This window comes from Pongo abelii, chromosome 17 (assembly GCF_028885655.2).
Source record: "Pongo abelii isolate AG06213 chromosome 17, NHGRI_mPonAbe1-v2.0_pri, whole genome shotgun sequence".
Classification (NCBI taxonomy): Eukaryota; Metazoa; Chordata; class Mammalia; order Primates; family Hominidae; genus Pongo; species Pongo abelii.
This window is the reverse complement of record NC_072002.2, coordinates 41,187,541-41,214,742: the sequence shown is the minus strand read 5'-3', so window position 1 is coordinate 41,214,742 and position 27,202 is coordinate 41,187,541. Positions and strand designations below refer to the sequence as shown.

Genomic DNA, 27,202 nt, shown 5'->3' with positions numbered 1-27,202 from the left:
CCAGAGCATTAAAGTAACTAGCCCCAGTTCAAACACCTAGTAATTGTCAGAGCTGCTATTAGATACCATGCTGTCCTTTAGTCCATTTTCTAGAGTTCAGTAGGCTGCTGCATTATTAGGGTGTGAATATTTTATTGTTTGGCTCTTATTTGTCTCTTCAATTTCTGCAGATTTCCCTTAGTCCCAAAGGAAACAAAACTAAGGTTTTGTAGTGCTGCTGCCACCCCTGACACCCTGAGGAGTCGGTATTTCAGTTGCCAACCAGAGTTGAGTGGTATTTTAAAAATGCAAATCTGTGTATGATATTCCTTTTTTTTTTCTAACTTTAAGTTCTGGGATACACGTACAGAACACACAGGTCTGTTACATAGGTATAATGTGCCATGGTGGTTTGCTGCACCCATCAACCCATCATCTACATTAGATATTTCTCCTAATGCTATCACTCCCCTGGTCCCCCACTCCTTGACAGGCCTCGGTGTGTGATGTTCCCCTCCCTGTGCCCATGTGTTCTCATTGTTCAGCTCCCACTTATGAGTGAGAACATGTGGTGTTTGGTTTTCTGTTCCTGTGTTAGTTTGCTGAGAATGATGGTTTCCAGCTTCATCCATGTCCCTGCAAAGGACATGAACTCATCCTTTTTTATGACTGCATAGTATTCCATGGTGTATATGTGCCACATTTTATTTATCCAGTCTATCATTGATGGGCATTTAGGTTGGTTCCAAGTCTTTGCTATTGTAAACAGTGCTGCAATAAACATATGTTCGCATGTGTCTTTATAGTAGAATGATTTATAATCCTTTGGGTATATATCCAGTAATGGGATTGCTGGCTTAAATGGTATTTCTGGTTCTAGGTCCTTGAGGAGTCGCCACATTGTCTTCCACAATGGTTGAACTAATTTACACTCCCACCAACAGTGTAAAAGGATTCCTATTTCTCCACATCATCTCCAGCACCTGTTGTTCCTGACTTTTTAATGCTTGCTATTCTAACTGGTGTCAGATGGTATCTCATTGTGGTTTTCATTTGCATTTCTCTAAGGACCAGTGATGATGAGCTTTTTTCATATATTTGTTGGCTGCATAAACATCTTCAAGAAGTGTCTGTTCATATCCTTCGCCCACTTTTTGATGGGGTTTGTTTTTTCCTTATAAATTTACTTAAGTTCTTTGTAGATTCTAGACATTAGCCCTTTGTCAAATGGATAGATTGCAAACATTTTCTCCTATTCTGTAGGTTGCCTGTCCTGTTCACTCTGATGATAGTTTCTTTTGCTGTGCAGAAGCTCTTTAGTTTAATTAGATCCCATTTGTCAATTTTGGCTTTTTTTGCCCTTGCTTTTGGTGTTTTAGTCATGAATTCACAAGCATCCCTATACACCAATAATAGACAAACAGAGAGCCAAATCATGAGTGAACTCCCATTCACAACAGCTACAAAGAGAATAAAATACCTAGGCATACAACTTACAAGGGATGTGAAGGACCTCTTCAAGGAGAACTACAAACCACTGCTCAAGGAAATACAAGAGGACACAAACAAATGGAAAAACATTCCATGCCCATGGATAGGAAGAATCAATATCGTGAAAATGGCCATATTGCCCAAAGTAATTTATAGATTCAATGCTATCCCCATCAAGCTACCAATGACTTTCTTCACAGAATTAGAAAAAAACTACTTTAAATTTCATATGGAACCAAAAAAGAGCCCGTATAGCCAAGACAACCCTAAGCAAAAAGAACAAAGCTGGAGGCATCACACCGCCTGACTTCAAACTGTACTACAAGGCTACAGTAACCAAAACAGGATGGTACTGGTACCAAAACAGATATATAGACCAACGGAACAGAACAGAGGCCTTAGAAATAACACCACACATCTGATCTTTGACAAACCTGACAAAAGCAAGCAATGGGGAAAGGATTTCCTATTTAATAAATGCTGTTGGGAAAACTGGCTAGCCATATGCAGAAAACAGAAACTAGACCCCTTCCTTACACCTTATACAAAAATTAACTCAAGATGGATTAAAGACTTAAGCGTAAGACCTAAAACCTTGAAAACCTAGGCAATACCATTCAGGACACAGGCCGTGCATGCTATTCTGATGTCACTACCTGTGCACTGGCCTGAATCCCCTTAATGGCCAGTTTCCCACTGCTCTTGAGAGGATCTTAAATTTCCCAAAAATGGTCTACCTGACTTCTTTGCGGGGATTCCTGCCTATCTGTGTAGCCTCTCTCACACTATGCCCTGCTCACCTCTCCACACCTGCCATGCTGGCCTCCTTTCTATCCTTGGATCCACTGTGCTCCCTCCTATCACATGGCCCTTGTCATGTTCTTCCTTCTACCTGAATGTTCTCCCCTCTCTTCTTGGTCAAGTTAACTCCTTTATCATCTTTAAGGTTTTGACTCAAATGTCACTTCTTTGGGGAGCCCACATTTAAACACCAGTGATCTGTAATTTAAAAGGCCAAGCTTTTCCCACAAGCCATGCTGTCTCTTCTTTAAACACTCTGCATATAAACTGACAAAACGAATCTAAAACATATCAAGAGTATCTGATTGAGATTGCCCTTAAAAAAATGAAGAAAATTGATTCTTATTATTTGGCGAGTCTGAGACTGGCCCCAGGCATCAGGCATTTCCAAACAATGACACCATCAAATAGCCCACTCTGAACATCACCATTCAATTTCCCCTATACGCCTTACGCTTCTACAGTATCTCATATGACATCTAGCTTGGTACTGAATACTTAACAAAATTTTTAAGTATACTTATTATTGGTTGACTAATTGACCAGTAAGTTTCACTTGGGACATCTTTTTTTTGAAAATAGTTTGGCAGTTTCTCAAACAATTAAGCCTACAGCTATTATATAACCCAGCAATGTCACCTGTGGACATTTATTCCAGAGAAATGAAGATTTATGTTCCCATAATAACCTGTACACAAATGTTTATAGCAGCTTTATTCATGATAGTCAAAACTTACAAACTACCAAGATATCCTTCGGTGAGTAAATGGCTAAACAAACTTTGGCACATCCATACCATAGAATACATCAAAAATAAAAAGAAACCAACCACATTGACACACACAGCAACCTGGAAGAACCTCCAGAGAAGTATGCCGAGTGAAAAAAAGCCAATCCTTAAAGGCTCTATGCTTTATGATTCATTTGTATAACATTCTTGAAATGACAAAATGACAGAAATGGAAAACAGACGAGTGGTTGCCAGGGTTTAAGGAAAGCATGGAGGTGGAGGGGAAGTGATGTAGTGTAGTGGACAAAAGGGGAGATACTTGTGGTAAGGAAAATACTCTTTGTATCAATATTAACACCTTGGTTATAATATTGTACTATAGCTTTTCAAGATGTTACCATTAGGGGAACTGGGTAAAAAGTACAAGAAATCTCTCTGCATTATTTCTTACAACTACATGTGACTCAACAGCTACTTCAATTAAAATTAAAGTTTGTTTTTTTAAAAGGGACACATTTAATAAAATGTTTGTAACACACTGAGATGTTCACAAACACATAATAACTGTGATGCCACTAAATGTCTTCTTTCTTTTCTTTTCCCATGGTTTGTTTTTTATTTATTACTACTAAGGATTTTATTTTCCTCTATTTAAGACATACATAACGTTGATCACTTTCAGGCTATTTTCACAATGACTGAGAAATATATTGTATTAGAATACTTATTTTTCATGTCCCTTGGTTGCCTGTCATACATGACTCTGCATGTTTTTCATCCTGATCAAGATACAATTTATAGAACTGTTGGTTTGTACTTCAATCTCTGGCAATACCGTAACAACAAAGTATAATATTGCCCTCATCACTCCCCACGTAAGAAAGGTTTTTAAAGTAGCGCTTCTGCCATCTGCCACCTCAAATCTCCTTGTCCAGTTCTCAGGGTTCCCTGAGCTCAGTATTAGTTTTATACTTCAATAAGTTGTCATTGTTTGGAAAACTTTGTTTTGACTGGCTGTTGTTCAAATTTTTCTTCGGTCCTTTTCATCTCTTCATCATTTATCTGTGAAAAGTTTAATACATTCTGCTGGTATCACCCTTATTGGATTTCCACTCTATTTTCTGTTATCTTTGCCTAACACAGTTTATTTAGGTTTTGACTTTTTTTCCCCAGTTATTGAAGTGGTTGTGAACGTCCACATTGTGATAGAAATCCTTGCTCAGAGAGTCCATGACAGCTTTGGAAGTGTTTACTGTAAACAGAGCAGGATCAGTACCGCATTTTATTCATTTTCATGCTTTAATGTAAAAATTCTTTTTGCTTTCTCTTTCAGTGAGTACAGAAAAAATCCAGGAACATATCACCAACCAGGTATTCTCTCATTTCTCATAAACTCTAATATAGAATTTTGTTTCAATGTTAATGATTAAACATGTGTAAATGTAAAAAGGGCAGGGGGTAATGTTAGCTGTTAGTTATGAGCAATATATATGTTATTGGTTCTGGGGAAAAAAACATATTTGGTCATATGTAGATGACCATGCACTGTCTTTGTCTTCTCCCAAGCCAAGTCCTTCCCTACCACATCCTATCCAAACGGGAAATAGTAGGCTAATGAGACTCTGCCAGTTCTAACTTGCAAGTATCTCTGTGACCTTATTGTGACCTCTGCATTGATACTATCATGGCAGCAAATAGATACTTCCATCTACTTTTCCCTTAACTAAGGTGACTCTCCGTGATTTTCTCAGGTTTTCATTCAATCAGCTAAAAGTCACTGCCTCCCAAACAGCTAAGAACTGGACCCTATATACCACAAGTTGATCTTCCATTCTGGTCTTTGTTTCTTCTCACAGTTGGCCAGCATCTTCCTGTCTGCGTCACGGTTTTCTTATCCCATCTTCTTACTGATCTATTTTTGTATTTCTAGGTAGATGATGTCCTTCTATAGAACTGTTTTAGGAGCTTGAGACCTGCAGCCACACAAACAAACCAAGAGAGGCCTTCCCCAAAAGCATATCTTGCCCCACCCACCTAATTTTTCCCCAGGCCAGCTTAGCTACAGTTTCTCCAAACCCTGCCTGTACCACTAGACTCAGAGAATGCAGACATTGACCTGTGGAAAATATGCTTGGGTTTCACCCATAGGTACACATTTCCATATCTTCTTTCTTTTTTCCTTTCAACGGCATAAATTACAACTTACCCTTACCAAAGAGAAGGGTGGTAAATCTACATTTATACCAGTCAAAGGTGCATTTTTCAACTTTCTAAGTGCACTCCAAAAGAAATTCCAATTCGAGTTCCTATTGTCAGTCCATCCCAATAAAGTTCTAGTTTTACCCAATCTGTGCCAGATGCCCTGTAACTCATTAAGCTTTCAAAATAGTCAGCCCATTTGGCTAATATACTATTTTTCAAATTCAGTAGCCAAAATTTAATCAGGTGCCATTTTGTTTTTAAATACTATTGTACATGTTGACTTGTAGTAGCAACTCTCTTAATACTTGAAAATGCCATCATTGTGAAATATCAAAATCAACTGTCCATTTCAAATAGTTCGTTTGCCTTTTAAAGTTAGTTTCTTTCTTTTTTTTCAGACGGAGTCTCACTCTGTCACCAGGCTGGAGTGCAGTGATGCAATCTTGGCTCACTGCAACCTCCACCTCCCAGGTTCAAGTGATTCTCCTGCCTCAGCCTCCCAAGTAGCTGAGACTACAGGCGTGCGCCACCATGCCCAACTAACTTTTGTATTTTTAGTAGAGACCAGGTTTCACCCTGTTGGCCAGGATGGTCTTGATCTCTTGACCTCGTGATCCACCTGCCTCAGCCTCCCAAAGTGCTGAGATTACAGCCATGAGCCACCACACCGGCCCTTACTTTCTTTATTACTTCATTTAAAATTATTTGTATGTACTCAAGTGGTTTGGTGAGGCTCAGCAATGGTTAGCCAGTAAAGTTTACTGCTGCTATTTTTATTTATTTAAATCACATAGGAATACTTTTCCTTATAAAGAGGCCTGTTTTCCTTATAAATGTAACAACCTACCTGTTTCCCTTATTAACTTAACAACCTAAAGCAATTGGTCAAAAAATGTACTAAGGTCACTTCTCATGGGTAGATTTTCATTTCCTATTTTTGCTTCTTTTTACATTTAGCAAAACTAACAAGTAGACACCAAAATAGAATGCCAAATATTTACTCATAATCTTAAATATTGATCTGATGCCATATAAAATTATAATGGTTTTCAGTCTCAATAAGAGAGTGAAATTCTTTAGGTTTTAACTGAAGAGGGAAAGGTCTTAATATTTTAATTATACAGTCATTCTCAGAACAGATCGTCGTCTCGTTCAATCATTGCTTATATTTCTAGTCCTACAGTGAAATTTCCATTCATTCTTCTCCCAAGTAAAGAAGTGCTCCCCACTTTCAAGAATGATACACTGGCAATACAATTCAAAAAGGTATCTTATACCTCTAATTTATATAAACTCTGGCAGAAAGTCAAGAAATAAAGTCCCCTTCTTTTTCAAATCACTATGCCACCAAAATAATTTGGCTCTTGAAAAACATTTTTGAAAACCCACTTTAGATAATCAATACAGTATTTTTTATCAGAAAAAAAGGCAAAATGGAGCGCCGCTGAGCATTAATCTTGCCCCTAAATCCTTCCCACTAGGCACTATAGATTGTGTAATTAAATTGAAATTGAAAATCGAGTCTTTTTTTCCCCCCACATCAGGCAGGCTATGAGTTGTGCACCAACGTGAGAAATCAGGAGTGGAGGGGAAGCTTTAGCCTGCTGGCCAATATCCAGCCTGTGCTTTTAGCCCACAGCTATTTTACCACACCTGAGCTCTGAGAACAAACAACTATTTGAGTCCTCTGGAGGGAAGGCTGGATTCTTTCCTGTGCAATTCACTGGGGAAATTAGTATGCTTTTTAAAAGTAACTTGTTAACGCAGCTTGTTTACGAGAACAGGACAAAAATGAGCAGTGAACTGCTTGGCAGCCTCTGTTCTAGAATGGGATGAATGCATGACCCATTTTTTTTTTCAGCTGTCTCTTTGGCAGTTCAATGCTGCAATCATTTCCTATCTGAAAAATGTTACTTGTAGAGATGAAATCTTCCATAGGTTTTCTAAATAATTTTTATGATACTAGATGAAAGATAATACTTTAAAATATTACCAAAAATGCTTTCAAAATCAAATTAAAATATGGTCAGCATGAGAATGGGAAAACTAAATGTAAAAATCCTAATTTAATTTTTGGAAGCTGCCTTATTATATAACAGACAATTGAAACCTTTTATGTTTATGCCTTTTTATATAGCAGATAATTGAAAGCCTTAGTGAATTAATACCTTGTGTTTGTGCAGCTAGATAACAAAGAGGAACACCGAATATGGGGCTCTGTTTCTGGTGCAGAGGATGTCTATGCTGTGGAGAACATTCATAGACAGGTGCTATCTATGAGAAACGCTTGCCCTCACTGATGACCCAGTGCAGAGAGAGGCAACACCAGTGCAGGCCATTACAGCTCTGTATTCAGTCCCTAGGGCGGCCATAACAAAATACCACGAACAGGTGCCTTAAAACAACAGAAATGTATTGTCTTACATACAAAATACGGGGTCAGCAGGGCCATGCTCTCTCTGAAACCTGTAGGGAAGGATCCTTCCTTGCTCTTTTTAGCTTCTAGTGCTTGCCAGCAATCCTTGACATTCCTTGGCTTACAGCCGCATCACTCCACGCTCAGCCCCTGTGGACATGTGGCTGCCCTCCCTTTGCGTCCCTCCCCTTCTTATAAGGATCCCAGCCGTCTTGGCTTAGGGCTTTCCCTCAATGACCTTCTCTTAACTTAATTGCAGTTGCAAAGGCCCTATTATCAAATAAGGTTGTATTCTTAGGTACTAGGAGTTAGGACTTCAACATATCTGTTGGGGGGCATAATTTGACCCATAACAAGCTGGAAACCTCAGAGTCATCCTCGACTCCATCACTCCCTCTGAGCACTGGGCACTTCTGATGGGATCTCCTGTTGACCTCTCCCAACCAGCTTCTCACCTCCACCCATAACCCCTGCTTCATCCAGGCCCTCGTCTCATTTGCTCGGTGATTTCCTAAGGCTCTCCTGTTAGCCTCACCACCTTTCTATTCATCTTCCATTCTGCTGCAGTTTGCTTTTTAAAATATCATCTTGCTGAGAAATAAAAACTAAGTAGAAATACCTCCCCCATTGTTAACAGTGATTTTAACCCTAACTGGGCATTATAGTCACCCCTGAAACTTGTTAACACAGATCCTGAGACCCCATCTCCAATCCCAACCCCAAGACATTCTGGGTCAGTAGCTCTAGACTTGGGTTAAGACACAGCACAACCCTCAGACCAGACCAAGAAAGGTCACAGGCTTTAGGAGTCTCCAAGCATCACAAACACAGTCATGCAAAGACAGATTTTTTTTCTCCGCCTCATGTTTTAAAGTTTCATGACCAATTGAGAGCATACAAAATATGGAAAGGAACATAGCAGCTGAACTGGGTCATCTGGGCAAATGGGATAGACCAATAAAAGAGTGAAATTCCCTTATTGAGAGAGGTCGGGCTGTGTGGGCCCTGTGAAATCAAAGAAAGAAGGGATGCTTTAGTTTCTGGATAGCCACCCAGTAGCCCCTGAAGTGGGAGGATATGTAGGCAGACTATGTTCCCCAGGTAACTGTACTTCTACCCTCCCCTCTGCTTGGGGAGGGGGTGTGGAGTGGGTGAGTATAGTTTCAGCTGGTGCTTAGGACCTCCTGGTAATCTGGAATCAGAAAAGTAAAGCACGAGGTAGGAGAACCTGTAACCAGAGACCTGGACTGAGTCATTTCCATCCTTGATGGGGGCAGATGCAGGCCCTGCCCACGAGTCCCCAGGCTAAGTCAGGGTCCATCCTGTTCCCCCCCGTGAAGTTCCAAGCAATGAATCAGGCCTCTAGTTCAGGATGGCCTTGAGGGACAGCAGGGCTCCTTAAGCCTCCTAGTCCCAAAGCAGTCCCTTGGATGGGAATAAGGACCAGGTCTTGGGTGCAGCTTCCTTTAACACTTTGGAATAGTTCGACATATAGCATGTGGACCTCCATTCATGCTCTTGCTCTAGGCCCCACAAATGTTGGGAATGATCCTGCTCAGACATTTGCAATTTCAAAAACTCAATATGTGATTCTGATGGAAGGCCATACAATACGTTTCTAACCTTGGAGTATGAAATACAAAGCCTTGGGATCTTGTACTCCTTTGGAGAGGATTCTCCCCACCTTCCTAGACTTATTTCCCATTCTACTCCTTTATATAAAACTGTTGGTTCTTTATAAAACTATTTCATCAACACACTAATCCCCTTCTCTTCATGTACAAAATTTACTCATATAAGACTTAACTCAAATACTACCTTCCCCATGAAGCTTTCCTTTATCACATAGCCAAGAATAATCTCACTCTCTTCCATGACCCCATTTTACTTTCTCTGTCCTTTTGCTATAGATATTTTCTACCCTATATTCTAATCATTTATATCCCAACATGATTTTTGAGACTACCTAGTATTGCCCTAAAGGGAAGAGATTGTGTTTGGTTCATTTCCATGTCCAGCGTTGGGCCTTGCATATCATAAGAACTCAATCAACTGCTGGCAGAATGTAAATTCTTCAGATCACTGAATTCTTATTCTAGTAGCTAGAGGGGCTGCTAAATTTAGACAGTCTACTCCCTATACACCAGAATGTTCAAACCTGCCGTGTCATTGATTCTTATAAGGCAGGAACATGGTATCATTCCTTCCCCTCCCAGGTAAGGATTCTAAACCAAAAACAGAAGGAACAAGCCAAGACTGCACATGGTCATTATGAATAATGGTCACACAGTCAGGAAATGAAAGAATTGAAGGGCAGTGAGATCCAGATCTTCTTTTTACCTGTATGTCCATATCCATATTGCCTGCAGAACAGTAAATAGTTTGCCCGGTTCAAGACTTGAGTACCTGATTCTTTCCCCTAATGTAAGCATGGCAATGCCACTCACTGATGACTTTTCAGTGTAGTGTGAACTTTAGAACTTCTAAATTTAAAGTGGGATTGCATTACCTTGCACTATTCTTATCAAAATGGCCACGCACTCAAGGAGACAATTTTGACTTAAAGATAGTTTCTCTTTGCAACTTTGGCACTAATGGAGCCAGTAAAGATCCCACATGTCCTTAATTCCCTTTTAAGATTACCTTCAAAATTGAGAGAGTTGCACTTTTAGAAAAGCTATCCAATTTACGAGTCTTTTTCAAAATCCTGAAAGAAGGACTGAAAGGATCGAAAAGTGGTGACACTAATGGTGGTTAACAAAGAAGAATTTATAAAAGATGTCTTTTTTAAAGGTCAGGTGGCTTCCACCTAGAAAATACTTCAGTGTAAATGTCAAAGTGCTGGGCTTTGCCTCTTTAATTGGAAGCCAAGAAAGTTAAAATATGAAGGGTACCTGTGGAAAGGTATCTAGATTGACAAGACAAAGCAAAACTGAGAATATGGCCCTCAGATGTTTTAAAAGCATGACCACCAAGAAGAAAATAGTGGTTGGAATAAACACTGTGAGAACTATTCACAAATATACAGACAGCTCTCACTCAAGCACTCAATGCTTCTGAATAATTGCCATCAATAATTGTGCTAATCACTCAGTGCTCCATATCTCATGTTTTGTTACAACAACCCTGTAAGGACCAGGATTTTAATCTCCACTTTATACAGGTGGAAACTCAGGCTTGAAATCAGGTTTAGTAATTTTTCAGCTCCTGCCACACTTAGCACGATATTAGTAATAACAATGGTTGGTATTATTATTAAATGCTCGACAAGCTTTTTGTGTGTAGGCATTATGCTAAATTTTACATTAAATTATCTCTCTTAAACCTCACAACAGTGACCCTGCAAAGTAGGAATAAATCAAAAGATTCAACTTAGTGAGGTTAATTAGTTTGTCTAAAAATCATGCATGCATAAGTGGTCACGCCAGGATTAAATAAGGCAATCCAACGCTATCTACAGTGTGAGCGACAGCCACTATACTGGGATGCTTTAAATATCTTTCTTTAATGGCACTCAGCTGATGAGTGGCAGCCCTCAAATGCGAATCCAGGTGTAGCTCATTCTGAATTCCTTTCTTTCCACCATTATACTACACTCCCACCTCTTCTGGAAGTTGTTCTATTAATTAAGTGACCTCACTTATGACCACTCTAATTAACACCCCAATTCTGACACCAATACTGAGGCAGTCTGTTGTGAGACCCTGGAATACAGATTTTTATGATGTGGTATGTCTTTTTTCAAAGTGTTTTAACAATGAAGATGAGCACACCCATACTCCGGGGTCCCTGTTGAGCAGTAAATTACTTTTTTAATTAAATAAGTGAAGAATAAAGTGAATCTGGTCTAAGAGAAAACCATTTGTCACCTGAAAAGAGATTAAAAACTCAGAGGGGAAAAAAGTATACATTGGCATAATCCGTTGCTCACTGCCAATTTTCCTTGGCAGAGCCTAGGCAGAAATATCATGGAAATAAAAAGAGAATTTGAAGTAAAAACCTTTATTTTCACTCACTATAAAATGTTTTCTTTGTATTTCTTAGAAAAGTATGTTACTTCTAAAAACTCTCTTACAAGTTCTTTACTGTTAGTAATAACAGTGTCATTGTGTATGTACCCATGTGAGAAAATATGGAATACTGAAACTCTGTACTGAAAATGTACCATTTATGAAAAAAAAAATAGTTAATTTACCATTTAGTGTAAGTTAGCATTAACCACACCACCTAAGATGCTAACACCCAATAGGCTGGTGAAATATATTCCATGAATAATTTCCTAGACAATCTTTTTCTCATCTTTTTCCTCCTTTCTGTTGAGTTTTTCAAATCGTATCCTTCTCTACTTGCTAGCGTCTGTACCAGAAGATGAACTGAGTAACTGAAATGTTTCAGCTTAGCATATTTTATTAGCAAAATGGTTAGCATCATCATTTGAGATTTTTCTCTCAACACAGAGCAACGAAAGGCAGTAGCCAAGTTCTAATAGCCAAAAGCACAATTAGTAGAGCTGTTCAGTATTCAGTAACTCATCACCTCCATGTAGAAAGACACTCACTCACTTCATAAGTTAAAGCTATTGTCAAAATGAGCCATAGAGCCCACTTGTCATCATGTTTGAATATGCATTCTAAAATACAGTATTTTTTGGAATATGTTTGAATATGCATTCTAAAATACAATGGTTTTTTTTTCTTTTGTCTACCTTTAAACCATTTTATCCATGCTATTCTTTCTTCTTGTGATAAAGAGCTTGAATTAAGGACTCAAATGAAAACTTGATATTTTCTTGCGATATGCAAAAGAAGTACTCGAGTAGTCATCATCTCAGATAAAAGTTGCTTGGTGACATAAAAGAGTTATGTTTTAAGAAACAGTGATCGTGAATACCAGGCTAATTCTGGGGAATCCATGTTGTATATATGGTCTACATCCCCTGAGGCAGATCCCTCAAATATCTATCTACGGACTTCTCTTAAATTTGATGTATCCTTTTGCGTATGTCTGCATTTTGCAGAGGTAATGTTCCTTGGTGCTCACCAGAACCTCTGGAGTGAATAAAGTCACCCTGGAGAGTTTTCTACCTCCCACTAGAGACAGACAGTCACTAGGCATTCCTTTTACTATGCATAAATTGAAACCAATTTTATTTAAGCTTTATTTGACAAAGTAGCACTTGTTTTTCCCAGAAAACAAATTTCCGGGAAGGAAAAGAAATGCGGACAAATAGTGAAAATTCAGAGTACCAGTAAGGATCCAGTGAAAACTACCTTGTCTTTATTATCCTTAATGTGGAAAAAATTCTTATACACAGAAGTGTTATGTTATATTCTGTGGTCGATCATCAAACAAGGATGGAATAAACAAGATTCTTCCCTGTTTCATCACTGGTATAGGCCTTGCTCAAAATGTATAAAGGAATATTTTTATCATTACTGGATAATGCAATTAGGCCAGTGTTCTGTGGATGTGCAATAACGTAATTTACTATGTTGAATGATTAGCCAATCAGAATTCTCTCATTTTCTAAAGCAGTGGATTGATTCAAATGTGACCATAAACAAAATAGATTTTATTAGGCATAATCTACTTTGTAAACAAATGAAATTAATTCTTTGCCTGACCTAAAGCTTTGAAAATGAAAAACCAAAATTGAACACATGCTTCCAATTTTGGTTCTGTTACTAAGATGACACTTAATATAAAAGTTACAATTTAACTTCCCCTCAAGTATTCCATACTTGAGACTAAATGACTCTTAGAAATATGTTCATCAACAGATGGGAGCCACTTATGGCCTCATAAACTCTAAAGCAAGTGAAATTATCTCAGCAAAATAGAAGGAGATTACAATAAAGCCTCATCTGGTTATCTCAGTGATGATTAATGCATTGCACATTGGTTCAATGATGCAATGAATATTGACAGATAATCACCCTTCTTCATACAAGAGAAATACTGAAGAGACAAATGCCAGTGATATATGCTTTTAATCAATCAATAAGCAATTTCCACATGTGCCCTGTGTACAGAACTTTGCTAAGTGCTATGGAGGATGCGGAAGAAAGTGCCAGCCGAGTTCCTACTCTAAAGGGATTTTCTATCTTGAAAGAGAAGGCTAAAAACCTGAAACACTGCACAGAATAGCAGAGGGTGTGTTATTCCTTGCTTGCTTATTAATTATACAGTATGGATCATATGGGAGTTTGAAACAGCCAACCATCAGTGAAAACTACAGTATTCAGGGAAGGTTCATGGAAGGCTTTAAAAACCGAAGTGATTTAGACTTGATTCAGCAGGAAACACAATGTGGTGGCACTGAAAATGTTCGAGTTCAGAAATGACCTCAGGAAATTGGTATGAAGTTTTTCCTGAAACTGTATCCTGTATTTTCCTTTTTGCTCCCTCTCCACTGGTACCAGCCACGAGTCTCTCTCCAGGCTCTTCGGGTTTTCTCCTGCTTCCACTCTTAGGAGGCCCAAGTCTGTTTGCCACTTGGCTGGCAGAGTACGCTTTAGAAAATGTAAATTACGGCCGGGCGCGGTGGCTCACGCCTGTAATCCCAGCACTTTGGGAGGCTGAGGCGGGCGGATCACAAGGTCAGGAAATCGAGACCATCCTGGCTAACATGGTGAAACCCCGTCTCTACTAAAAACACGAAAAATTAGCCGGGCGTGGTGGCGGGCGCCTGTAGACCCAGCTACTCAGGAGGCTGAGGCAGGAGAATGGCCTGAACCTGGGAGGTGGAGCTTGCAGTGAGCCGAGATCGCACCACTGCACTCCAGCCTGAGTGACAGAGCGAGACTCCGTCTCAAAAAAAAAAAAACAAAAAAAAAGAAAGAAAATGTAAATTACTTCTGTACCTGTCTAAAACTCCCCATGGCTTATACTGCACCCCTGTAAAATCCAAAGCCCTGACCATGATCCGATATTCCTATACGGTGTGGTCCCGACCTCCTCTTTCATCCCATCTTGGGCCGTTCGCACTCACAGGGCAACCACAACAGCCTTGCCCTCTGTTCTTCCACCTGGCCAGGCCCATTCACGTGTGAGGGCCTTTGCACCCACTGGCCATGTTCGAAACGCTCTGCTTCCAGCCCTTGGGTTCCTTGTTGTCATTAAGATCTCAGCCCTAGTAGCTTCTCCTCAGAGAGATCTTCCTTGGACATCTGTTTAACGTAATCTTCCCACTCTCCCTCTGACATCTTCTATTGCATTACTGTTTTAGTGTTTGCATCATACTTGGCACCACCTAAATTTTTTGTCTGTCCAATTTTTTCCTTGTTTGTTATCTATCTTCACCCATATAAATGTGAGTACCTTGAGAACAGAGACTTGTCAGAGTCGTTTGCCCCCTAGCCCCAACACCAGAAAATAGTGCACATAGTAGGTGCTCAGTAAATACTTCTTGGGTGAATGTGTTGCTTATTAATTCTTCCAGCTGAGGTAATAATCTGGACATGAAAACAAATGTGTTTAAGCAAAATCTTGATCATGGGAATGAACATTTCAAGGGGAAAATGAATGGAGTTTGGTGTCTAAATATAGGAAAGGAATGAGCAATCTAAGACAAGATTAGCACGAGGTTCTCAGGGTGCTGCAGAAAGGTGATACTCTTGGTAAAAATATAAAGGTTGTGGTTAAAAGCCATATTCAGTGAGTGTACACTACATGTCAGGCATTACATATTTTTCAGAACCCCGTTGGGTAGTCGTCATTATCTCTTACAGATAAGAGATTGATTCAGTGACCCCAAGTTTTTCATCTGGGTATCCTATTCCAGTGATTGAGGTTGACTTGGTTAAAAGTACTAATTTAAGATCACCTTACAGTTGCAAGCATGGATGGGGGTAAAAATGTACTAAGTCTGGTCTTCAGAGCTACCTCTCCCCCATTTCCCAAGTTACTGGGCTGAACTGGATATGGGATATTCATCTCACAACCTATGTTGGCTCACAGGTTCTTTTGCAAATTGGTCTATGCACCTGTAGATTCCCCCAGGTGTCCTCCTCATTCTGAAACAGTTCAGGGTGGGCAACTGGAAATACCTTGAAGAAGATGCTGAAGAGAAAAGTGCCTGGATAAAGGTAAGGGAACCTGATTAATAGAGCAGAATGACACCTGTTATTTTGGAGACAACCACCTGAAGGGTGATAAAACCCCAGAGAAAATAACTGAAATGCAGTACATGAATGTTTTGCTTCCATCTTTTTGAACATCCATCTGATAAGTTACTACCTAGAATATGGAAACTTGACTTTTCTAAAAAAGAGTTCTATAAGAGAAGCCCAGAGAAGACAATGCTACTGATGCATCTGGGGAGCTGAAGATACTGCAACTGAACACTCAGGTGGTCTCTTACTGGTGGCAGGAAATAAATGTTCTTCTTCAATGTAGAAATCACCATGGAGATGGCATTATAGAGCTAGCATCTCAGTGATAAAAAGCCATGGGGACCAGTTTCCTTGGTCCCTGGGAGTTTATCAGGGGTTGAAAGGTACTTCAGCTTGCCCCCTTTCACCCCTGATCCAGCTAACACACACAGCTCCACAAGTGCTGGCTTGTTCTCCCAGATTTGCAGCTGTGGAAGTGCCAAGATTTAAAATAAATTTTCTTGAAAAAAACCAACATTGATGGAGTGAAGATATTATTACTCCATAACCACCAAGTCTCAGTATATGTGTTTCTAAGAGTAGTGTGGAGGCAGAAGTGAAGATAAAGATCCCATGAAGATAAGGAGATTTGTTGCAAGGCTGGCATAAAAGCTGAGCAGATGATCACAATCCCTCTGCGGTTTATGCTACCTGAGGAGAGACCCAAAGTCCAGGCAGTGCTGACTTATATCATTGTTTTCCAGGAGCAAGAGCCTAGTACTTTGGTCATTCCAAGTATTTGGGATTGTTCAGTAGAGCATCAGTTCTTGGTACCCAACATATATTGTTTTAAATTGGAGAACTGAAGCAACCAAAGGTGGGGTGATGTCCTCATTCATTCTAACTAGAGTTGACTCCGGCACATTTGGCTACCTCAAGGTAACTCAGTACAAAGGACTGTATTCACTTGGATCTGATAGCAAGGAAACACTCCTATAGTTACAGATGTGATGTCACTGAGAGGAAAGCATGGGTTAGGTAATGACAGACATACCATTTTGGAGCTGGACAAGACTCGATTTTAATCCCAACTCCAGCTATTAATTGCCCATTATAAAATGCTGAGTAAGTTTAATAAAAATATGATCTCAACCACCTGTCAGAGCTGGAGTGAGGATTAAATTCAATTATTTTATGCAGCATCTGGTGCATGTGAAGCCCTCAGTCCATACTCATTCAAAACTCACTCTTACCACACAGCCTCTCCCTCCAGCCTTGCTTCAGGAGGTCTCCTGTAACTGAAGGAGAGTGGAGCCCTGGCAGGCATGGAGACAAACAAATGGATTTTCCTTGCCAATTGAAATAAAGACAACCCTCTTTGCTCAGGATGAAGCAGGCTCCAGGGAGTTGGGGATCTCAAAATATGGTCAGGAGTCACAGGTGAGACAAGAGGGTCTTCCCACAGGTCTGTGAATTAATCCAGAAGTGCAAGTCTTTGCTTTGCTTTTTACAGATGAATGGTACCCAAATCCATACACTTTCAACTTGCTACAGTACTGGCTATAGGTGAGTTACTAGTGGCCTAAAATGATGGAAGGCCCTAGGAAAATTCCCTGTGTGGCGCTTGAGACTTCCTTACCCCTTCTGTGGACAGTCGTTATCCCTTGTGTGGGGAGTAGATGGAGTTAATAAGCTGTGATACTATTTCTGGGCAAGGTGCAATAAGACGTGTTTGTTCCTCCCAGGGTGCAGATTACAGAATTGTAGTGAGGGAAGGGGGTGATCATACAGCATCTAAGGAATGTTTAGAGAATTATACTTGCCTGCTTTATGATATGTGTGTCTCTAGAGAAGACTACGTAGACTCCTGTCCATCAACATCTCAATGCAGAAGAGCACTGCAGTTGGATGTCATCACCAGTCCCCTTCCAGGTCCCTGCAGCTGTTGTGGTTAGCATTGCTGTTCCCATGGCTCAAGTGGCTTTGGACTAGTAGGTAACAGGTGGGGGAAGAAACAGCTCCCCTCACCTCCCCCACCCCACCCCACCCTGTGTATATTCTGCTTCCTGAGACTTGGGCTATGCCTACAGGAAGTAACAGAAAGGGTTGGCGTGCCCCCAGCTCCCTCCCCTCTGCCAACTGCACATTGCACTTACTGAGGTGGCAGGCGCCCCTCTGCGATCCTCCCATGGCCAGAGGAACTCATTCTACACCAGCTCTTGGGAGTAAAGTTGTACAGATACTGAAGACTTCCATCCTCAGGCCAAAAGGTCAGGATCAGTGCAACTTATACCTGCCCTCACAAAGAAAGAGAACAAAAGGAGAGGCCATGGCCACGGCTGCCTCCAGTACCCATTTAATTGGCATCTTGAATCAAGTACAACTGTTTTTAGGAGAGGTGACCCATTTTGGAAACCCCAAAAAGCTGCAAAACTTAGAGTTAATGAAATAATATTCTAAAAATAAAGTTGATAAAATGTATCTGAATTCATGCATACATAGACCTTGCAAATATCCATTTGATGCTCACTTAGTTTCGTTAGTGCTCTATTCACTCTGACCTCATATGACAACCCACTTGACTCCTGTCTTCCCTTCTGTCCTTCTGCTTTGCTGCTAGTGTAATTCTATATTCTTCCTTTGCATTCTTTCTCAGAATGAAATCCTGAAAAGAAACCCCACTCAGCATGGACTCAGAATCCCCATGGCATGATCTGATACCACAGGCAATCTCTCTTCCTAACTCAGGGCCCAGGTAACACGTGGTAGCGCCAGAGTGTGAGCTGCCTGCTCTCCAGTGAGGGTTAGACCAGGCTTTGGGGAGCTGCCTTAAGTATAGCTGAGTTGTCAAATATGCAAGTGACATAAGCCAGAGGGGCGTGTGTTTCACTCAAAGGTGCTGACACAGGCCAATCTGATCTGGGACCAGTAGATGCTTAATCCAGTGAGACGAATGGAGTGCATTCCTGCCAGTGCCCCTACTACTCTCGCACATGGCAATGCTGCTCCCAGGACTCAAGTGGCTTTGGACTAGAAGGCATTGGCATGCTGGGCAGGGTTGGGGGCAGGAATAGGCTGCTTCCTGGAAAAGGACTGTCACTTATGTCATAGCCCCCAGCTTCACCTTATCTTGACTCAGATGCCCTCTCAGATTCCTATTCTGCTACTTTTGTGCCTCCTCTTCTCTCTTCATCTCTCTCTCTCTCTCTCTCCTCCTACCCCGTAATAACTGGCCACTCTCCATATTTTCCAGTCTACAGCCCAAAAGGGAAATGGACACATTGATTTAGCTAGTTACTCTCTACCCACTTGGACAGTGTCTCTTGCTCAAGTTCCCCTCATTGGTTGCCCACTGGCCTACGGATACTATTAATTGAATTAGCAATCCAACTCTGTCACTGCTTATGCACACAGGGACTGTTCCCATGGTCATCTTAATCTGAAGTTGGGAAAGCAGCGTTATAGATGATATGCCCAGTATTTAAGGAAAATCAGAGAAGAAAGGCATAGAGACAGGATGCATTCACATTTTGGAGAAACCTACTATATGGCAGACACTATATGTCAGGTACTGTACTAGGTACTTTATAACTGCATTTATCTAGTTAATTCTCAAAAAGACTTATCTTTTCCCAGTATCAGAGTTTGAGAATCAGAGAGCTGATATTTTAGCATGGCTCTTGGTTAAAGGGTCCAAAGAGGCCTCCTGCCCAAAGTTAGGATTGCCTTCTCCGAGCAACAGAACTCCCACAAATCTATATAGTCTTAGCTGAAGACTAGGATTAGGGTTCCATCTAGTTGTAGGATGTTCCTTTTCTCAGCCTCGTTTGTGTGCATAGACACAAACATACACCATGGACACTTCCAAAGGAAGAGTGAGTATAGGAAGACAGAATTGGGATCTCTTACTATGGTAAGACAGAGTGTTTGGGGTCCTGGATCCCAGCCAATGCCTTCACTTACATTTCAACGTTTCCAAAATAGTTGTTGGAATTCCCACTTTAAAAATGAGAAAACAGACTCAGGAATGTTAATGGACTCTCTGTAAGAGTGCTAGCTGTGCCTTCCCATATTTATCCATCTCTTAACATTCTCTTGCACTCTAGCCGGACTTCCAACTAACTACCCACACCTGTGACTCTGCCTGAGTGAGTCCACCCTGCCCGCCTGTAGAGCAAACTGGAATTGCCGGAACTCTCCCTGAAGAAACCTTCAACCACAGCTGATAGGATTGTGTGGAATAACTCTGGGGAGATACGCTCTACATTTGCTCTGAGGGCTCCTCAGTAGAATTCAGCTCCTATTCCCACTGTGCTAACTTGCTCAATAATCCACCCTATATTCTGTGCCTTTCCTTTCTCAGTTCCCTACTCTCCTGCCAGTGTTTCCTGGAATCAACACTAAATTAATAACTTGCTCTCAACCCCTTGACTTAAGGTCTGATTCTAGGGAGCCATGAATAATGACATTTTCCTAAAATCACCCAGTTAATAGGTGGAAGACCTGGGCGATCTGACACAAAAGCTACTGCTCTTCATACTTTGAAGACCTATCCAGCCACCATGCTCCTGACCTCACAACAACTTTCTTCTCTCTTGCACTTCCAGTCTTCATCCCAGGGGAGCATCCCAACTCCCATCTCCAGGGATGACCCATGTCTCTGGCCCCCTGGTGCACCCAAGCCAATCCCCTATTCCAGTGTCATCTTATGGACTCATCCCCCTTGCCTGTATGTGGGGAAAAGAAAGAGAGATCAGACTGTTACTGTGTCTATGTAGAAAGAAGTAGACATAAGAGACTCCATTTTGTTCTGTACTAAGAATAATTCTTCTGCCTTGAGATGCTGTTAATCTGTAACCCTACCCCCAGCCCTGTGCTCGCAGAAACATGTGCTGTGTCGACTCAAGGTTTAATGGATTTAGGGCTACGCAGGATGTGCTTTGTTAAACAAATGCTTGAAGGCAGCGTGATTGTTAAAAGTCATCACCACTCCCTAATCTCAAGTACCCAGGGAAACAAAACACCACGGAAGGCCACAGGGACCTCTGCCTAGGAAAGCCAGGTATTGTCCAAGGTTTCTCCCCATGTGATAGTCTGAAATATGGCCTCGTGGGAAGGGAAAGACCTGACCATCCCCCAGCCTGACACCCGTAAAGGGTCTGTGCTGAGGAGGATTAGTAAAAGAGGAAGGCCTCTTTGCAGATGAGATAAGAGGAAGGCATCTGTCTCCTGCTCATCCTTGGGCAATGGAATGTCTCGGTGTAAAACCCCACGGTATATTCCATCTACTGAGAGAGGAGAAAACCACCTTAGGGCTGGAGGTGAGACAGGCTGGTGGCAATACTGCTCTTTAATGCATTGAGATGTTTATGTATGTGCACATCAAAGCACAGCACCTTTTTCTTTACCTTGTTTATGATACAGAGACATTTGTTCACATGTTTTCCTGCTGACCCTCTCCCCACTATTACCCTATTGTCTTGCCACATCCCCCTCTCAGAGATGGTAAAGATAATGATCAATAAATACTGAGGGAACTCAGAGACCATATGCTGAGTGCCAGTCCCCTGGGCCCACTTTTCTTTCTCTATACTTTGTCTCTGTATCTCTTTCTTTTCTCAGTCTCTCGTCCCACCCGATGAGAAACACCCACAGGTGTGGAGGGGCAGGCCACCCCCTCACCTGTGAAAATCTTTTTCTTGCCAATCCATGGCCATAACACACACACATAAAAAGAAAACTTGACATTTTGAAATTGCAACCCAAGACAGCTGGTTCCTTCCTCTTCACCACATTCCAGAGAACAAGAAGAACTCTGTCTAGCAACTGTATACTTTAGAACAAGGTGTCAGAGTCAGGGTGCACCCCTCCATTGCTCCTCCATAACCCTCTTGGACACACACATTATTGTTGGCATTAACCTGAAATGCAAGGGGAGGGGAGGCTGGCTGACCAATACTAATTTCAGACAACTAAATACATGGAAATATTAAAGAGCCATATCCCAAATCTATTAGATATCTAAAATCCAATGAAATGTTTAAATCCTAATAGTGAAAACACCAACTTATTCTACTTCTTTCCTGCCAAATATAATTTATTGGGTTTTGCTATTCCCATCCACATTTAATATGTACAGACACAAACCTAAGAAATAAAATAGTGAGGGCCAAACATTTTGAATGTATTTCATTTATCAAGTTGCAGCTCCTCATTAAGGTTTTGAGTTTCTTTAAAAAAACAAGATATTCTGCTAACTAATGTTTACTGGGTTAGAATTAGAGAACTGGACTACATTCCTGACTTCTGCATTCATTTTATAGAGTGACCTTGGGCAAGTTATTACACAAGTCTATCTTGATTTATTTATCTGTAAATTTGCAAACAAAAGAATCATCTCATTTTTCCTACAAAACTTGGAAGGAAGATAGAATGATAAATCTATAAAAGCATATTGAACCCCTTGGGGAGTAGCCTTATCTACTTATTTACATTAAGGTTATGTCAGTTTTCAGCTTCTGATGGTCTTGTCAAACCAGAGCACTATTTCCAATAGAAACTTCTCCTTGACATTCACATTATATTACGTCCTCAGTCCTCATATTTTAAGCTTGTTTGGCTTCAAGCAGAAAAAAAATAGAAATTAAATCCAAAAATTGAAAGAACTGGCAAATAAAATCATAGTTTCAATCCTTGAATCCAAGAGAACCATAGAAATTAGCTTTTTGGATCAACTTGAATAGCCTCACAACAGAAACAGCTGTTTTGTGTTGAAGCAGTTTAAATATTTTAAAGCTCATAGCTTGGAGAAGACTGTAATTCAGTAGTTTCTCTTTTTACCCACTCTCTTCAAGTGTTCACTGTTCCTCCCTGTCACCCATAATTCTGATTTCTTTTCTTCTGTTTTCTTTCTTTGCCTTTGCCTCCACTTAAGTTTATCTTTTCTCTTTCCCATTTCTGTCTCTCAATTGTCTTATCCTTCTGTTTTTTTCTCACTCATTTTTATTGCCATTAAACATTTAACTTTGCTACATGTTGTGAGAGAGAAGGAAGAGGAGAAAGAGATGAAAAAAGCCAAATAAAAAACAAATACTTACCTAAAAACTGCTTATCATATAGAAATTGCTCAAAAATATTCAGCGCCTAAATCAATAAAAACATCTAATACTTATGGAGAACATATTTACATTAAGGAATCTCTACAGGCATTTCCTATAATCCAACAAGGTAGACGCTGTTATTATCTTCATTTTCCAGATAAGGAAACTGAAGCTCAGAAAAACAAAATAAGATAACCGAGGTCACCCAGAGAGAAAATGACAGAAGAGGACACATAACCAGTTCTGTCTGACTCAAAAATCCATGTTCTTAACCACCATACTCTCTTGTAACAGGCATATGCCTGGTGCTTTCCTGACATTAGTTCATTTAATGGACATTAAACAAGAAATAGATAGCTTGATATATGATGCAGCGGAAAAAAGCAAGACATGACTAAGACAGAGATTTGAGACACCAGCTCCAGCAATAGCTGTGTTAACTTGGCACATTATTTAAATTCTCTGAGCTCAGGTTCTTAAATGAGTTCTGTTCTTAAATGAGCTCAGGTTCTGTAAAATGAGCTTATCTGTATCTACTCTTCTGTTTGATGCAGTGATTAAACCAGCTTGCTTCATGCCCTAGTCTATTAACTAGGCAAACAAAGTGGAGAAGAATATTCAAGAGAGAGGAAATAAGTCACAGAGACAGGAAATGGAAATGATTCTGCCTGGCTCAGAGTTTCTCCCAGACACCCTCCCTCACCTGCGAGCCAGGATTCCTCTTTCATGCTTTCCTGCGCCAAATTTTTTCTTGCACTTCCATGCACCAAGTTTTTTCTCTATCTCATTACCTCCCATAAGTATAATTCTTGATTTTCTTATTTGTATCTCCCTACCCCACCCTGACCCCAAGGATGCCCCATAAGATCAGGGACCAAGTCTGTCTTGCTAGCTATACCACCAACACGCAGCCCAGTGCCTGGAGCACAGTTTGTGCTCAGAAAACACGTGTTTAATGAATAACTGAAGGTGGAAGGGCAAAGGGTGAGGATGGAGAGTGAGATGGGGCAGATGGCACTGGATATTAGGACTCCGTACTCACATTCTTCCCAATTGTCCTCAGGGTCTGTTGGAAATGCAGTCACGGTCTTCACCCCTCTCATAACTATGCCATCAGCTTCTGAAGCCCTTGAATCAAGATTTAAGAGGAGTAGCTGTGGTACAGAGGGACCCAGGAGAGACACACTGATCTGTGTCTCCAGAAAAGACTGACTTTTGAGCACCCCACCGTCTCCCATCATTTATCTTATCAATGACTGGAGACAATTAGGTCTCCTTGATGGTGTAAAGAAATATAACTGCATTTCTATCTAGATTCAAGGCAAATCACAAAAGATATATTATTAAGAGTAATATTATAAATTACTCCCTGGGCAGTGCCTTCAAGGCCCATGAATCCAGGTGCACCTCCACCAGCCAACAACTCCAGAATCTATACCCAGCTTTTCAGTCCTGCTATCTACCTCCAGCTCTCTAAGGCACCTTAAACTCAAGAGGTCTGAAATTGAAGATAGTGAATGCCCACACCCACCCCAGGGCCCCCATAAAAACTGCTACTTCTATTTCTTCTCTCAGAGAGGAAATGGGGAGCCATTCTTTACACTTCTGTCACCCTTATGCTTTGAATCTGAGCAGTTTCCTAAGTTTGTCTCAACTCCATTTTTCTTCATTCTTACCCCATTGTCTTAGTTCCTCTCCTAAGGATTCCTGATGGACAATCATAATCATCTTCCAGAAGATCCCTCTGCCCCCAGGCACACCTCCCCACTGACCCAGAATGTTTGTTTTAAATCATGAATCTTGTCATGACCCTATTGAAAATCCCCATCATACATGTGGTAAAGTCTGACTGCTTATATCGGCCCAGGCCCTCCTGGAATGACACCCAACCCCTCCTGCCTCTCCCTGTCATCTGAGTCTGGCCCCCAAGTGGATTCGATGTCAGGATGTACAGTCCTTGCCATCTCTGACTTGTCTACCTGGTATCTCCTCCGTCATCTTCCCAGGCTCATCTCAGGCATCACCTCCCTTGTGAAATTTGCCCCCAAAAATCTCTCCAGAAAAATTAAGCACTTCTTTCTTTGCTTTCCAAATACCTGACATGTCCTTTTATTATAGCAATTATCACATTTTTTTCATAAACTGCTTATTTTCATCAGATCAATTAAACTTTGGTTTCCTTGAAGGGCCACAAATTTTATCTATCTCATCCTTATTTATATAATGCTTAAAACAACATACAGTAGTAGTTCAATATATGTGCACTGATGAAAGAATGATCAAAGTCTCAAGTTTTATAGCTTCCATAGGATCCACAATAGTATATAAGGTCTTACAAATGTACAACACTTATCAACAGTAGAAAACCAATGTGAATTTGTTGCCTGAATAAGGAGCAGTACAGGAATGATATTCTTTCCTTCAATCAAATTCAAACATATGTTATTAATGCAAGATAGTGTCCTTGATGCTAGTGGGGATTATATAGATTTATAAGACTGCACACTGAAATTTAATGAAATTAAAATAGAGAGATCATTACCTAAACAATTAATCCTAACAACTACCTAGAATAAAATAAAACACACTAAACAGAGGACTTAACACTCAAACTGGGCCAGTCTTTTCTTTGTATCCTGGACCCCCAATTCTGCTCTCCCAGCTTCCAATAGTATGTTGCTGGAGCCTTTGCCACTATGGTAATAGATTAATTAATTGTGTGGTTATTAGCTTAATATACTTTTCCCTATGAGAATACCAACTCTATATGAATAAAGTCTGCACTTGTCTTATAAACCCCACCATCTCTGGCATCCAGCACAGCACCTGATGTATAGGAGGCGCTCAACAACTTTGTTGGGGAGAAAGAAAGTGTAATTCATATCAACGTTGAGAATCAGATAAGAATTCACAGAGAAGATATGCTTGACACAGAAACCCTTAAAAATAACAAGAATTGGCCAGGCGCAGTGGCTTATGCCTGTAATCCCAGCAGTTTGGGAGGCCGAGGCGGCCAGATCACCTGAGGTCAGGAGCTTGAGACCAACCTGGCCAACAAGGTGAAACCCCATCTCTCCTAAAAATACAAAAATTAGCTGGGTGTGGTGGCATGCGCCTGTAATCCCAGCTACCCAGGAGGCTGAGGCAGAAGAATTGCTGGAACCCAGGAGGCAGAGGCTGCAGTAAGCCAAGATCATGACATTGCACTCCAGCCTGGGCAACAGACCAAGACTTCTCTCAAAATAAATAAATAAATAAAAATAACAAGAATTAGGCTTTCAAATTTATTGCAGACTTAATGAACATTCCACACATTTTTCCATATTTTTTTAGATACTCTTTTTTTAAATCTGTAGTTACATGTCTTTCAGCTAACTCTGCAATATCTACTCTTTAAGGATATTTATGGAAAACTATAGCTTTCCTCCATAGCTTACGATTTAGCTGCAGTTAAAAGAGTTTTTCCAACAAAACAATCAAATAACTGTGGAAGCTGGAATAAAATTACTTTCCTCACAGGAAGTACAGACTAAGTGCTATAGTCATTTCAAAGGGAGTAGAATCACTCACTGGAGACCTGGGTGGTTGTCATGGAGAAAGTAGGATTTTTACATCAAACTAGAAGATTTTGAAAGTCCCAAGAAAGGAGGAGACCATGAATGGGGGCTGCCAAGAGCCCAGATAAAAGCAAGTGGAAGACAGGGCATGTGTTAAGAGAGAAGCAAAAAAAACAAAAGGAGAAGAGGCTCAGCAGCACCAGGCTACAAATGCCAGCAAGGAATGGGGATGTTCACTGATACTAGAGGATCCAGTTCAAAATGTTAAGAAATAAAAAAGAAAATGTTTGGGGAAGAATAATTTAGTAATAATTGCAAGGAGACTAATTAGGAGGATAATGAATATCCAATTGGGGGTAATTAATTTAGAAAGATACAAAAAAAGAAGTATTATGAGATGTAAAATAGCCAATTTACTTTCCCATTGTTAAAGCATCTCTCAGATTTTGTGAGTGGGTGACAGGAAAGTAATAGGACCTTTTCAAAAATGGAAAATAACACAGGGGGAGCCACACTTGAAGGCAACAGGATAATTTTGGCTTTATTGTACGTGTTTGCCTTAGGGACAATCAGAATAAAGTGTCCCAAGGAAAATGGAGATGTAAGATTTTACTCTTTTATTATTGTTGTGAAAATGATGATGATGATGATGATGATGATGATGATGATGATGATGGGACTTTGTTGGTATGAGCTTTACATTTGAAATGTCATTAGCTATGATTTTAGTAATGCAAACCCCTTAGTCATGGAGTCTTTGCTGTGATTGGAAGAAAATGGAGTTGGGTGGGGGTTGGGAGGGATGTCATCAAACCCGAATAACAGGTTTTATG

General features: G+C 40.5%; 1 protein-coding gene across 6 annotated transcripts in view; it reads left to right on the top strand.

The window, feature by feature from the left end:
- The window catches only part of CHST9 (carbohydrate sulfotransferase 9), a 278,955-nt gene that overhangs the window by 232,408 nt on the left and 19,345 nt on the right, over positions 1–27,202 (top strand). For 3 of the 6 annotated variants that reach the window (XM_002828133.5, XM_054537756.2, XM_063716869.1), the window contains one exon: positions 4,335–4,372. The exons of the other annotated variants lie outside the window; for them this stretch is intronic. In XM_002828133.5, coding sequence (XP_002828179.4) covers positions 4,335–4,372 — 38 coding nt within the window. The remainder of the gene's footprint in view (positions 1–4,334; positions 4,373–27,202) is intronic. 6 annotated transcript variants of the gene reach the window in all.